Consider the following 14,759-nt stretch of genomic DNA (forward strand, 5'->3'; position numbering starts at 1 on the left):
ATTTCTCTCTGAGGTATTTTTCTTTATTCTTCTTTCTCATAGTATACTGTTCTAGTCCTTCATAGTGTATATCATAATTTGTAATTAAAAATTAATTTGTGTGTTTGCCTGTTTTTGCCAGTACCCATAATAGCCTTTAAGGTTGATACCATGTGGACCATGACTTTTTTGTTCAACATTTAATAGTACCTAGGGAAATACATGGTTCATAGTAGGCAATCAGTAATATTTTTAAAATGATTATGCAGACATAAAGATACAATTCTGTGTAAGTGTAAAGTAGAGTAATAAACTTTTGACAAACTAATGAGATGGCATAGGAAGGACTTTATTGAACTGAATTTTGAAACAGACACAGGAGATTGGCATTTTAGGGAGTAGAAATAGCATGTGCAAAGGCATGGAAATATAAAACAGTGATGTGTTTGGGGAATGATTAGCAGTTCTGTACTAGCTCACTCAATGGCAAGATGAAATGACAGGAGTGGAGGTGAATACTAGATCCTGAAGGGGACTTACATGCCATGCTGATAAGTTTGGACTTTGGCTTGTGCACGATTTGGCCTTTTGCCATACACAGGTGTTAAATTGGAGTAAGGATAAAATTAGAGTTGATTTTTGAAAGTTTATGTGGTAGTAGTTTGTGAGGGGATGGACTGAGGAGGACATGTGAGAAATAGACCTGTCAGTCTGTCACAATAGTTCTTAACCAACCAAGGGTGCAAATTAGAGTAACCTAAGGAGGTGGTTTTTTTCCAAACTATACATGCCTAGCTAGACCCTACTACCATATACATAGTCAGAATCCTTGGAATGCTCTATTGTAGTGATTCAGTTGAGAAATGCTGAAGATCTGAACCGGGAACAAGAATAGGTTTGATAAATATTTGATGAATTCATATTTAGAATATTATTTGTGAGGCATTATGGGACATGAAGAAGTACTAAGTAGTAGGACATAAGGATTTTACAGATTTGAGAATAATCGGGGAAAGTTAAAACCATAAAAATATATGAGTTTGCCTGAAGTAAAAGTATAGTAGCAAGAATGGCTGCCTAAGGGCTGAGCCCTAAAGAGTGTTAGCATTTAAGTGCTAGAGAGAAGTTAGGGAGAATGAGGCGGGGTACCCAGAGAATGAAGCCAAAAAGACCGAGGGAGGGAATTTCCAGGAAAGTGCAGGTGTTTGAGTGTCACATGCTTCGAGGAAATCAAGTATCAGAACAAGTGAGAAAGATCTTTTGGTGTCAGCAGTTATTTGTGGCTTTAGTCATTGTGGCTTAAGTGGATTAGGAGACGTACAAGTTATCGAAGCAATCCTATTTGAAAGGTGAGAATGTATAAATATCAGTTGAGAGAGATATAATAGTTTGGTTTAATAATAAGAAAGATACCAAAATATCAGGGATATTTGTCATCTTTTCCTAAATGGAAACTTTCACCAAAGAAGTTAAAAACTTAAAGACAAGTTCTTTTTTCAAACTGAGCAAATGACATCAGTTCTAACTTTTACTGAAGTCACAAAAAAGAAAATGCTCACTGAACATGTTTGGTAAACAATATTTCAAGAATCTTTCAGCCATAAACATTCTATAGTTCTTTGCATCAATAAACAGTACCTACCGTAGCAATGCACTGCTACTCCAAAATTGGAACATTATAATTCCCTATACAACACACACACACACACACACACACACACAATTACAGAATTAAATAAATCTTAAGGGACTGACCCGATTTTATGCTTTAACAGTGATGACTTCTAAAATTATGCTTTCATCTGAAGACCTCTGTTAAAGTCACATGCTTCTTCATTTGAATTATGGTATATCCTACTGTCTTTATTTGAAAAACTTTAATATTTAATTGTAGTAATCTTTTCTTAAAATTATCATTTTGATACTAGTTTATATGTTTTCTTCTTAAAATATTAATTTGGCCAGTTAATATTTTATTAAAGTAGTTTTATTAGTAAATAAATGTGTCAGTTCCTTAATTATAAACTTAGTGATTATGGAACATGTTCTTTAAATAAAATGAAATTCCTTGTAAGCAACAGTAAATGAAGGGTTATGTAAAGTCTTATTTCAGAGAACTTCTTAAAGATAATTAGGAAATAGTGAGATTGAAAGATTCATTTAACTTGTGAAATAGAAACATTTTGTTTATTTGTTTTCCTTCACTGCTTAATATTTCTTCCTGTCTTTTTTTTTCTCTAGGACCGTAATGAATACTATCCAACAATTAATGATGATCTTAAATTCAGCAAGTGATCAACCATCAGAAAATCTGATTTCCTATTTTAATGTAAGGCATAAGTGAAACGTTGTTATTGTGTTATCTTGACAAAGAAATTTGAAAGTAAAGTTAAAATACTGAGATTTTAAAAAAATCTCCCAATGGACATGTCCTTGTCTATCATCTTACTTGCTTTTTTGAACCCTCCAGATTAATCATTGGTAGTATTGCTTTATTTTGGTAGTGTTATTTTTAGATTTTTTTCTTGTTTGCTTTTTGCCTTGCTCATCATTTTTTCTTGCAGCTTAGACCTCATTTCTGATTTCATTTTCTTTCTTCAGTTACATACTTTAATAATTCCTCTAGTGAGGATTAGTTTGGAGTAAACTTATAAGGTTTTTGTTTTGTGGGTTTTTTTGTCTTAAAGTATTACTCTTGTGTTTTGTAAGATAGGTTAGCTGAATCTCAGTTGTAGATTCTTTCTCTTAGATATTTGTAGATACTTTACAATTCTTGGTTCTCCCTGTTGCTATTTAAGAAATCTGAATCTAAAAAAAAAAAAAAAAAAAAAAAAAGAAATCTGAATCTAACTGTTGGTTTGTTTTGTATCTTTTCTCTCTGCTTTTAAGATCTTTTCTTTGAATGTGATATTAGGATTTAACATTTGTCACATCTCTACAGTCTTTCTTATATTCAGCCCATTTTTATTTACATTTCTTGCCTGGACTTGTGTGCATTGCAATTTGCTACTTCTGTAGACCTGAGTGGTTGGTATCTGAAGGGCCCCTGCTGTACAAAAAAGGGAGAGAGAAAAAGATAATGAAAACTAGCATCTGTGTTACTTGCTTGCTTCCTCACTCCTTATTTAAATTCAAATGAGAGTTAGGACTCATGAAATCCTTATCCATGGAAATTTGATAAGGCCAGGAGAATTATTAAAATTTGGCTTATTCCAATAACTGTGTAGTTAACTTTTTATTTAATATCATAACCTGCCTATGGTTTTGTCGTGTTCTGTTCTTCTTGTTTATATGCCCCCCAGGAATTAGCAAAGTAATTTCTGTCATCGTATTCATAATTATGTTGGCTCAGAACTGATTTTGTTTGTCCAAATTGCATGATGTTCCTTCTATTTATGTATTATCTGGAGCACAAGAATATTTCCCAAACATGGCTACTCAGTAACTTAGAACTTTCAGAAGGGAAAATGATAGAAGTTGTAAGAATGATAATCTCTCTATTCTCTCTTCTCTCTCACTCTCCCTTTTTGTTTTATTTTGTTTTGTTTTGATTTCAACTAAATTCTAGTTAGTTAACATACAATGCAATATTGGTTTCAGGAGTAGAATTTAGTGACTCATCGCTTACATCCGACACCCAGTGCTCTTCACAGCAAGTGCCCTCTTTAATACCCTAAGAGTCTCTTATGGTTTATTTCCCACCGCGCACCCCGCCCCTGCCCCCTCTCTCCCTACCCCTAACACTACCCCCATAATCTCTCTTCTCAAATAAACTTTGAATATTTCCTACAACATTTTGAGGATATAGGAGCTCTTTTTTATATTGAAGTACTTTAGTTTGGCAGGAAATTCTGCCTCGAAGGCATTCTCTGGAGCTTAATGTAAAGTTTAACATTAAATGAACTTTAACAGCTTAACTGAAGTTTCACGAAGACTGCAGATTGCTTTCTCTCAAGAGTGGGCATGTCTTGAAGATCAGTAAGTTTTTCTTTGAGTTTCCTTTTTTATTAGTTCAGGTTTTTTTTTTTTTTTTTTAAATTAATGCTGTCTTTATTTTTTGTAAGTAAAATCTTAGAAGCTCTGGACATTTAAATGGATGTTTTGGTAACAATGACCTTATGAAAGGGAGTGTTTCTTTGTTTCTGTTTCTATGATACATGTGCTGTTTTCTTTTAGGTAGATAGGATTATTGATTTTATAGGATGTGAAATTTTTGAATGACAGTGTTCAGATTTCAAAGAAAATTATTCTTAGTTTTGCAAAGTTAATAGTATTTTGAAGGTATTTGATCTCTAAATATTATAAAAATAAAGTCAACCTTTGGTTGTAGCTGAAGAGAATCAGGTTTTTAATTTATTTAATAGATTATAGTATCAATTACAGAGTATTTTAATATATCATAATATGCGTTTTAGTAATCTTGTGATATATTTTAGTTATTACCATATAGCCCCACCCATATGATTCATGTATTGAAACTTCTTTTGTAAGCATTTCTCTATCATGTGTTTCTGAAGAGGTAGCTAAATGATTTAATAACTCTTAACTTTTTGAAAGCACAGTTTGAAATTAGGAAATGCTACCAAACTCAAATCTTAGTTTTATCTTTATTATTTGTGTTTTAGGATAATGTACATCCCAGTATAACTCTTAATTGAAAATAATTTATACTCGAGAATATGAGATTCTTTTTATTTTAGTAGTGGTATTATAATTGTTTCACTTTTAGGGGTTTTTTTTGTTGTTGTTGCAGTATAATTGACATACAACATTTTAGTAGTTCCTTTTTGTATTGTTGATGGTTTTTGTCACTGTGCAGAATCTTCTTTATTTTGATGTAGTCCCAGTTGTTTATTTTTGCTTTTGTTGCTTTTACTTTTGGTGTCAGATTCAGAAAATCAGATCTTTAAGAGTGATGTCAAGGAGCTTATCTCTTTTGTTTTTTTTCTAGGAGTTTTATGGTTTCAGTGTCTTTAATCCACTTTGGGTCATGTTTTGTGTATTGTGTAAGATCGTGGTCAAGTTTTATTCTTTTTCATGTGGCTATCTACTTTATCCAGGTCTGTTTACTGAAAAGACTGTCCTTTCCCCATTGTATGTTCTTGCCTTCTTTGTCACAAATTTGTTGACTATATACATGAGTTTATTTTTGGGCTCTCTGTTCTGTTCCACCAATCTGTGTGTCTGTTTGTGCCAGTACCATACTGTTTCCATTACTGTAGCTTTGTAATATAGTTTGAAATCAGGCAGTATGATGCCTCCAGCTTTGTCCTTTCTCAAGATTGCTTTGGCTATTGGGAATCTTTTGTTGCATACAAATTTTTGGATTGTTTGTTTTATTTCTGTGTAAAAGCCATTAGAACTTTGATAGGGATTGCATTGAATCTGTAGATTGCTTTGGATAGTATGGACATTTTAACAATATTAATCCTTCCAATCCATGAGCATGGGATATCTTTGCATTTATTTCTGTCTTCTTCAATTTCTTTCATCAATGTCTTATAGGTTTCCATGTATAGGTTTTTCACCTCCTTGCTTAAATTTATTCCTAGGTATATTATTCTTTTAGATGAGATTATAAATGGGATTGCTTTCTTATTTTCTCTTTCTGTTAATTCATTATTTATGCATAGAAACTCTCCTGATTTCTGTATATTGATTTTGTATCCTGCAACTTTACTGAATTTGTTTATTCTAACAGTTTTTTTGATGGAGTCTTTAGGGTTTTCTATGTATAATATCATGTGATAAGTTAGTAGACATAGTTTTACTTCTTCCTTTCCAATTCGGATGCCTCTTAGTTTTCTTGCCAAATTGCTTTGGCTAGGACTTTTAATACTATGTTGAATAAAAGTGGGGAGAGTGGGCATCTTTGTCTTGTTTCTGGTTTTAAAGGAAAACCTGTCAGCTTTTCACTGTTGAGTTCAATGTTAGCTGTGGGCTTATCATATTTAGCCTTTATTATGTTGAAGTGTGCTCCCTCCTCTTCTATTTTTTGGAGGAGTTTGAGTTTTGTATTAATTTTTTTAAATGTTTAGTAAATTCATCAGTGAAGCTGTCTGGATCTTGACTTTTGTTTCTTGGGATATTTTTGAGTATTCACTCAGTCTCCTTATTAGTCATCAATCTATTCATTTTTTTCCATTTCTTCATGGTTCAGATTTGGTAGATAGTATGCTCCTAAGAATTTATCCTTTTCTTTTAGGTTTTCCAGCTTGTTGGTGTATAATTGTTCATAGTAGTCACTTACAATCCTTTGTATTTCCATGGTATCAGTTTGTAATGTCTATGAGGCTCTTTTTGATGGGTGGAAGGGCTAAAAATCTGTTCTTTAAGTTAGCAGCAGAAAATGTAGATAAAAGGGATTTTTTTGTAGTTCAATATTTTTTAGTCACTAACATCCTAAAATGGAATTCTTTATGTTCCTCTTATTTTCAGTAGTTGTTTTTACCTAGTTTTTGTGGAGGTGTTTCCACAGTATAATTGAAAGTGTAAAGTTATAGCTTATAGGACAGAAAATGTTAATTCTGATTAAACGGTATCCTCAACATTGATTTATGTTTTTCCTCTTTAAAGAACTGCACAGTGAATCCAAAGGAAAGTATCCTGAAAAGAGTGAAGGATGTTGGATACATCTTTAAAGAGAAATTTGCTAAAGCTGTGGGACAGGGATGTATGGAAATTGGATCACAGGTAACTTGAGTTCAGTTTGATTACTGTCACTATTTGATAAATAATTTAGAATGAAATATCTTTCCAAATTGTAAAAAAATATTATAATAGTATTTGTACTATATTGGTAGATTCTGTATCTTGGCTGCCTGTGTATGCTGCTGTTTATGGAAAACTTTATTTTAAAAAAAATGCCCCTTACACCATTACAGAAACCAAAAGTAAACATGTAGGCAGTTTTAGAAAAAATGTAGAAATTTAAAAAATATCAGTACAAAAAAATTAAAATATTTGATGCTATTAAATTTTTGGTATATATTCTTTGGCTTCTACATATATGAATATTTATGATGCATATACTGACATGAATGGGATCATATGCATGCTATTTCAGGGATACTATTGAATGAAATTAGTTTTATTATTACTGTTATTATTTCACAAAGTCTAAAACTAATATATTGGATAAAACTATGGGCTCTGAATCAGAACCTTGGGTTTATATCTGGTTCTACCATTTATGAGCTGCCATTTAACTTCTTTGAGATTCAATTTCTAAATTTGCTCTGCTTTGTTGTGTGGAATTAGGTAACATATAAAAACGTGTTGGAAAACTAATCTAGATACTTTATTTCAGTGTAGTGAAGTTATATTTTGATTTTGATAATATGTTTTAAATATTTTAAAGTCTTTTTTGGTTGTATATGAAATTTATGCTTATGATTTGAATGAAGGAATATGGTTTATATGTATCTAAAATTTAGTTATTCTTTGAACTAATGAGAATTATTTATTTGGTTAAAACTTTTTGCTGATAAGATCAGTTGGGTCTGATTTTTGCCTTTGCCAGTTTTATGGACAGGCTATTCTCAGTCTTGGAAGAGTTATCCTGAAAATTCATGTCCTAGGCCACAAAGTATTACATTAGTATGTAAAATGGGTAAAATAGTACCAGATGTATAACATATCCTCTGTGTGTGTGTGTGTGTGTGTGTGTATCTGCTGAATGATGTAGACCGAAGTGAAATTAAGGAAAACCAAGAATTGGACTTTCCTTCTTGATAATTTATTGGGAATGTTAACCACCATATTACATGGAAGTCTTGAGTTTTAGACAAGGTAGCTTTTGTGATCTCTTAGTGTTCATATTCCTAAGAAGTATCAGAAATGTATTTCAGTAGAAGCCTTCTTAAAAAATTAATAATTATGGTTTTCTAAATTAGTGGAATCTAATTTTTTTCCTTTGTAGCGATACAAACTTGGAGTCCGATTGTATTATCGAGTAATGGAATCCATGCTTAAATCAGTAAGTTAAAAAGAACATAATAGAAAAAAAATTCATTGCTGACACAAAAAAGGCATCAGGTAAACTTTTTTTTTTTTTTTCTGTTTTAGGAAGAAGAACGATTATCCATTCAAAATTTTAGGTAAATTCTTTAGTTGTAGTAAAATAGTTCCTTCTTTTTATAAAAGTAAATGTTTCAAAATCATTCTTTTCTTTTCCTTTAGCAAACTCCTGAATGATGACATCTTTCATATGTCTTTGTTGGCATGCGCTCTTGAGGTTGTAATGGCTACATATAGCAGTAAGTTAAATTTTAGTAAAAAAAAATTTTAGTTCAATTTGAAGTTAAAAAAACTTATCTAACATGTGGAGTTTTTTGGGGAGGAGTGGAGTTGAGACAATATGTGTATGTTAGATCAGTATATACTGAAGAATGTAAGTGGTCACATAAATCATTTAAATGGGTTATTATCTGCATTATTTCAGGTAATCTTGAAAATAGTACTTCACTAGGCTCTTATTCTGGGCTATGCTGAGTCCAGGAAATGTGCCTATGGAAATCTCTTCCAAGAAAGGATATTGTAAATTTTCAAAGGAGTACTAACAAGTAGCATTTATCTGTATGGAAATGTATATCTGCTATAGATTCTATGGTCATGAAACCAAAGGTTAGAGCTAGAGTCCACCAGATATACAGAACAGAAGCCACTCATGGTGTTTTTTGAAAACATAATTTTAGACATGTATTGTTTGGCAAATGTTGCAAATATTAAGAATTTTGTTTGCAAAAACAAAAGAAAATTTACCTAAGGATACCAATATATAACAAAAGAGATATATGGAAAGCTATGAATCCTCATTAATAACCAAAAAATGCACATTTAAAAGAGTTACCATTTTCTAAACAAATTAGCAAAATCTTAAAGAATCCTTCCCTTCCCACATCAGGGATTAATGAGACGTTAAAGTGGATATGCTAATGCATTGATCTTTAGATATTAAACCTGTTCCTGATATAAATTTAGAGTATTTAAACTTTTGAAAATTTGATATAAGCATGAGCCCTCTATTTAGGAAAAACATATGTGCAATATGCTCAAAATTTAGAAGACTATTTCTTATGAGTCTGTGGAAAGAATTCTGCTCCTGGGGTGCCTGACTGGCTCAGTTAGTAGAGCACACAACTTTCCATCTCATGGTCATGAGTTCAAGTCCATGGTGGGCATGGAGACTACTTAATATAAATTTAAAAAACAAAATTAAAGAAAAATCTGCTCTAAATAAAAATTTTTGTTTAGCTTTTCTGCTGTTTTAGCTTTAAAAAAATTTTTTTTATAAAACCTTCCAACATAAAAATACATAATTCGAGGCTTAACATTTCATACCTAAGTTACATTTTTTCTTTCATTTTTAGGAAGTACATCTCAGAATCTTGATACTGGAACAGATTTGTCCTTCCCATGGATTCTGAATGTACTTAATTTAAAAGCCTTTGATTTTTACAAAGTGATTGAAAGTTTTATCAAAGCAGAAGCCAACTTGACCAGAGAAATGATAAAACATTTAGAACGATGTGAACATCGAATCATGGAATCACTTGCATGGCTCTCTGTAAGTAACTAAAATAAAGATAAATAATAATTTATCTAAAATGAATTAAAATAATTAAAGATATGCATATACAACAGATATGCAACAAGTAACAGTTATCTGTTAGTGAGAGGTATTTGTTAAAATTTACCTCAACAGCAAATATGCAATTTAATGAATATTGTAATTTCAGTGTACAGCCCAAGTGGAATATTAAATGGAGTTTTCTTTCATTTGGGCTCCCCAGACCATCTGATACAATGATTTATTTAGGAATAGCTTTACTTAAAACATGGCACTTTAAAACAAGAATTCCTTAAAGTATTTGAGCTCTATATTTAAAATAGAGGTGTTGTGTTTGAAAATGTAAATGCTATTGAATTCAAACAAAATGGTAAAAACTGAGATTATACTATTTAGATGATTTAACAAAATATAATTTTCTGGTTCAATTTATTTGTATTTTTTTTGTTCTATCATTAAAAGTAGTCTAAAAATCTACACTATTGTTCAATCATAATTATTATTTATAGCATTATAAGAGCACAAATCATATTCTCTAGGTATTCTGTCTATAGCATATAAGCTATTGATAAGGCTTTTGTTCATAAAGATGGCATTTGCTGTGGAGTAATAGTAAAATACTTATTTGAGGTGTTCTGTCTTATGCTCTTTAAATCTGCATGGTTGGGTAATACTATGTGACTCATAAGATTTGCAGATTAATATAGAGTTGGTTTCTTTTGAAACTGTTGCATGCTAAGCATATAACTTTTCATGTAGAAATGACAATGAAAACATTTAGGATTTTAATTACACTAGAATTCTAATCTACATGTAACCCTTAGTTTTAATTTTTTGATGTTTTAAAAACTTAATGATTAAAAGATAACTTATTTCTTAGTGTTTTCTTGCACTGCTGTATGGACAGAGTAGATAAAATAGGAGAGAAGAAGAGGAAGTCGATAGAAAGCCATTGCATTGCTATAATTGAATTTAGTAACTCTTATTATACACAAGTTTCTACTTTATAAGAAAAGGAGTGGTTAGGAGGAATCTAGGGGATTTCGGGGGATTAAATGACAAAAATGAATCAATAGATAAATAAATATAATAAAAAGTACTTTTCAGAGGCTGATGTTCCCTCTCCTTCTAGAGATTGAAATCAAGACATAACTGTATCATATGAAAGTGACAGTTTTCATTTCTTTTAGAGAATTGTTTTTTTCTTTTCCTTCAATACACATCTGTAGCATGGCTTGCATTGGGGTAGACATTGTGAAAATACAGAAAAGACATGGACTCTGAAAATTGTGGAGGAAATGGTAGAAATTTACTGTTTATAAATTGCCTGTGTTCGAGCATGTTTAGTTCAATTAGTGGTATTCTAGGATTCTAAATACTATCCCTTTATTTTTGAGAATTTTTGGATAAAAAATGTCATTCCCAAAGTCTGGAGAAGTGTATAATTTATTAATAAGATGTGGAAGTCATAAGCCTCTAAACTTAAATTCTAAATGTGGTTGGTATCTATAGGGGATAAAATTATAGGTTATTTTTATGGTCATATATTTTTAATGTTTGAACTTTTAAAAAAGTTTTTTTACTTTTTTAATCATTAAAGGAATAGGGTAACTGTGAAGATGTCATACAATACAAATAGAATACTGTGAATTCTTCCTATGAGAATAATTGACATTTTTTTAAAGATTTTTAAATTTATTTATTCATGAGAGACACACAGAGAGAGTCTGAGACACAGGCAGATTTAATCCCCCAGGAGAAGCAGGCCCCATGTAGGAGCCTGATGTGGGACTCGATCTCAGGACTCCAGGGTCACGTCCTGGGCCGAAGGTGGCGCTAAACCGCTGAGCTACCCAGGCATCCCAATAATTGACATTTTAGTGAAGGTACATACCATAGATACATTTGAGCTTTCATAGAATTTTTTTTAAAATCAAAATGTGGCATATATACAGAAAAGTATGTATTACAAGTTTATAGTTTGATTAATTTTTCACAAATTGAACACACCCATGTTACCAGCACCCAGGTCAAGAATGAGAGTATTTTGATTCTGTATCACAATAAGAATTTTTCATTAATCTGTAGATTCAAACAGTATTGTTTACCTAGGGAAACATCAAGTGAGGTACTACTTACTTTTTCTTCGCAATAATTTAATAAAAGAAAGAACATCATCATGTTTTTAATGGTTGCACAGGGAAGGGTTCCAGCATCTTTGCTTCACCATCTTAAGAAATAATAAATCAAGAACAGAATGACTTAAAGGGAAAAGCACGCCTTTCTTTGTTTTGACCCCAGAGAGATTAACGGGCAATATATAAGTATAAAATGCTAAACAATATATTGGAAAACCTGGTGAAATCTTGTTCTGTCAGAAATTTAAGGGAATTTAAGGTGATTTAGAGCAAACTATACCTCAAGGTTAGATTAAATGACTTCCAGATGTTTAGTCCTCTTAAATCTGTTAAGCGGTTTATAATGGCAGCAGATAATGAAGTGAGATTTGGATATCTTATTTTTAGTATATTCAAAATTCTTCAGATTTTTCTCAATAAAATCTTTATAAACCAAGGTACACCAGGTACTTTATTTTTTAAACAGTCTCTTTGTGCGGATAGTGTGGACTCTCCTATTGATCTCCCCACATCTCTAACTGCTGTAAGACCATTTCTGTGGCAGGAACCGGAGAAGTCTTTTTGAAAATGCAAATCTCATCATGCTAACTCAAACATAAACCTTCTGTGAGGGACCTGTGCCTCTGGTAATGGTGGAGGAAGACTCTACTGTATGATTCCGCTCAACAAAGACAGCTATAGAACCTCTGCATAATTTGGAAAGCAACCGCCCGAAATCTCTGGACAGAGAAGTAGGACACACTCTTCCGGAGAGAGGAGAAGCTCTGAGCCTGGGCAGGAAGCTTTTAGCCTGGAGCGAGGTGCCCTAGGTGAGGACGTGTAATAGGATGGGGAGAGGGGCCAGTGAGAAGGAAACTGCAGGCTTTCTGGCCAGCTGCTGAAGAGAGTGGACTGATCCTGCTTACCCACTTCTCTGTGTGAGACCTGAGTTAGTGCAGTGTAGTGGATTAGCAGCAACCTAATGGAAGATCTGAACTGAGCCAGGAGTTGCTGCCCAAATAAAATCAGTTCAGGTTCAGCGAAAATAATTGCCTGCTTAAAAACAATGCTTAGTTGAGGGAAAAAATAACAGAAATCCAATGTTTATTTGAGGAAAACATAACAGAATCCAGAATCTTTACAACTTAACATTTATGATGTCTAAGATACAATTCTAAAATTACCCAACATATGAAGAGGGTCAGAGGAATCAGGTTTTTAGAATGGGAACTTGAGGTCAACTAGTTGATGTCCCAAGGCTCTCTTTTGGGAGCTTTGTCTCCTCCCGCTTTCTCAGTCATCAGTTCAGAGTGTGGTCTTAGACTCCCTGGTGTCCCCACAACCATTTTAGGGAATCTGCAAGGTAAAAAGTATTTTTATATTGCTATTAAGATGTTACTTCTAAAAAAAAATGTTACTTCTCTTTTTTACTCTGTTGACATTTATACTGATGATGTAAGTGTTAGCACCTTTGCAGGTATCAGAGCAGTAGCATTAAGCTGGCTAGTCGCCATTGTATTCTTCACCACCAAAAACTCCCCGTTAAAATAAAATATAGAACATATCAGTTCCATTTAAGAATGCCATTGATGAACCAGTAAGATGTATTAATTTTCTTGAATCTCCATTCTCCAGCACCATGTCGTTGAAAACAACTGACAATAAACATTGCAAGTGTTTATTGCAAATTTGCAAATTAGTAGCAAATTTTGAGTTTACGAGGGAAAATTAGAATTTGGTTAAGCTTGTATGCACTGTAAGCATGACAGCTTCCCAGTACTTCAGACTTCTGATGAGATCAGTGGTATATTAATAAATGTGACTTTTTGATACAGTATAGAGATTTGTCTATGTTTGTAAGATCTCCGTAATTTAGTGAATCAGTATTTCCAAAAGACCAATTCATCATGTTATAAAGTCACGTAAGAAATTTATTCAAAATTTAAGGTAGACCCAAATAAAATTTTTAAAAATATTCATACCATAAAAAATAAAGCTCAAGAAAGACCAACAGATTTTAAGGTCTCAGAATATGAAAAGTTTATTTTTGTTCATTAATATTGTTCCCAATTCCACATTGCACCTAACCTTTAAGGAACTATAACTTGCCAAGTTTTAGAGTAGTGTAAAAAAAAAATCCATTATTACCTGAAAACTCTATTGAAATACTCCTTTTTCCAACTACATATTGTGAGGCTAGATTTTCTTATATAAGCTACCAATATTTTGTTGTTATTGCAACAGAGTAAACATAGAGACAGATATGAGAATTCAGGTCTTTGTTTTAAGCCAGACATTAGAGAGATTTACGAGATTATAAAACAGTGCCAGTGTTCTAATTTATTTTTTGTTTTGAAAAATATGATTATGCTAACATATAATTGGTTTATTTTGCTTATTACACCCTTAGAAATTTTATTTTAATTTAAATTAAAGTTAATTTTACTTAAAAATTACTAACACAATAAATATTGTTAGATATAACTCAGATGAATGAAAACTTTTGGGCCCTAAATGATTTTAAGAATGTGTAAAAAGGAAAAACAAAAAACAACAACAACAAAAAGAATGTGGAAAAAGTTACGAGTCCATAATGTTTGAGAATGCCTGCCTTGTGTTCTCTTCTCCATTCAGTCGTCTTTCACTATAACTCACACAATCATGTTTGTTTTTTGCTTGTCCCTAAGTCTTTGTTCACTTCATAGGTCCCACTTAAAATACTTTCCCCTGCCTTTTTTATTTATCAGAGTTTCAGTTCTACTTCTACTTTGTTTTTCATGACCATTCTAGTCTGTAATCTTTCTTCCTCCTTTACAGCCTTAATGTTTGTTTATACTACTTAACTTTAATATAAACTTTATATTTTATTACATGTGCATCTCTCATGTTAATTGAGTTAATGTAATAAAGTACTCAGTAGTATCTGGCATATTATGCATTTGGCAATTACTAATGTAGTTAATAAGTGGAAGTGAAGGATAGAGAGGAGTCAACTAATCATGATATGTAGGTAGTGTCATTCATTAAGATACATGGGATCAGATGAAATTTGCTTGGAAAGATGAATTTCATTTGATTATGTTAAGTTTGGG

General features: G+C 32.0%; 1 protein-coding gene across 1 annotated transcript in view; it reads left to right on the plus strand.

Moving 5' to 3' along the window:
* The window catches only part of RB1 (RB transcriptional corepressor 1), a 141,355-nt gene that overhangs the window by 58,499 nt on the left and 68,097 nt on the right, over positions 1-14,759 (plus strand). The window contains exons 12-17 of the mRNA XM_041730976.1: positions 2,221-2,308; positions 6,556-6,672; positions 7,901-7,957; positions 8,047-8,078; positions 8,161-8,237; positions 9,351-9,547. Coding sequence (XP_041586910.1) covers positions 2,221-2,308; positions 6,556-6,672; positions 7,901-7,957; positions 8,047-8,078; positions 8,161-8,237; positions 9,351-9,547 — 568 coding nt within the window. The remainder of the gene's footprint in view (positions 1-2,220; positions 2,309-6,555; positions 6,673-7,900; positions 7,958-8,046; positions 8,079-8,160; positions 8,238-9,350; positions 9,548-14,759) is intronic.

The sequence above is a fragment of the Vulpes lagopus genome, chromosome 16 (assembly GCF_018345385.1).
Source record: "Vulpes lagopus strain Blue_001 chromosome 16, ASM1834538v1, whole genome shotgun sequence".
NCBI lineage: Eukaryota > Metazoa > Chordata > Mammalia > Carnivora > Canidae > Vulpes > Vulpes lagopus.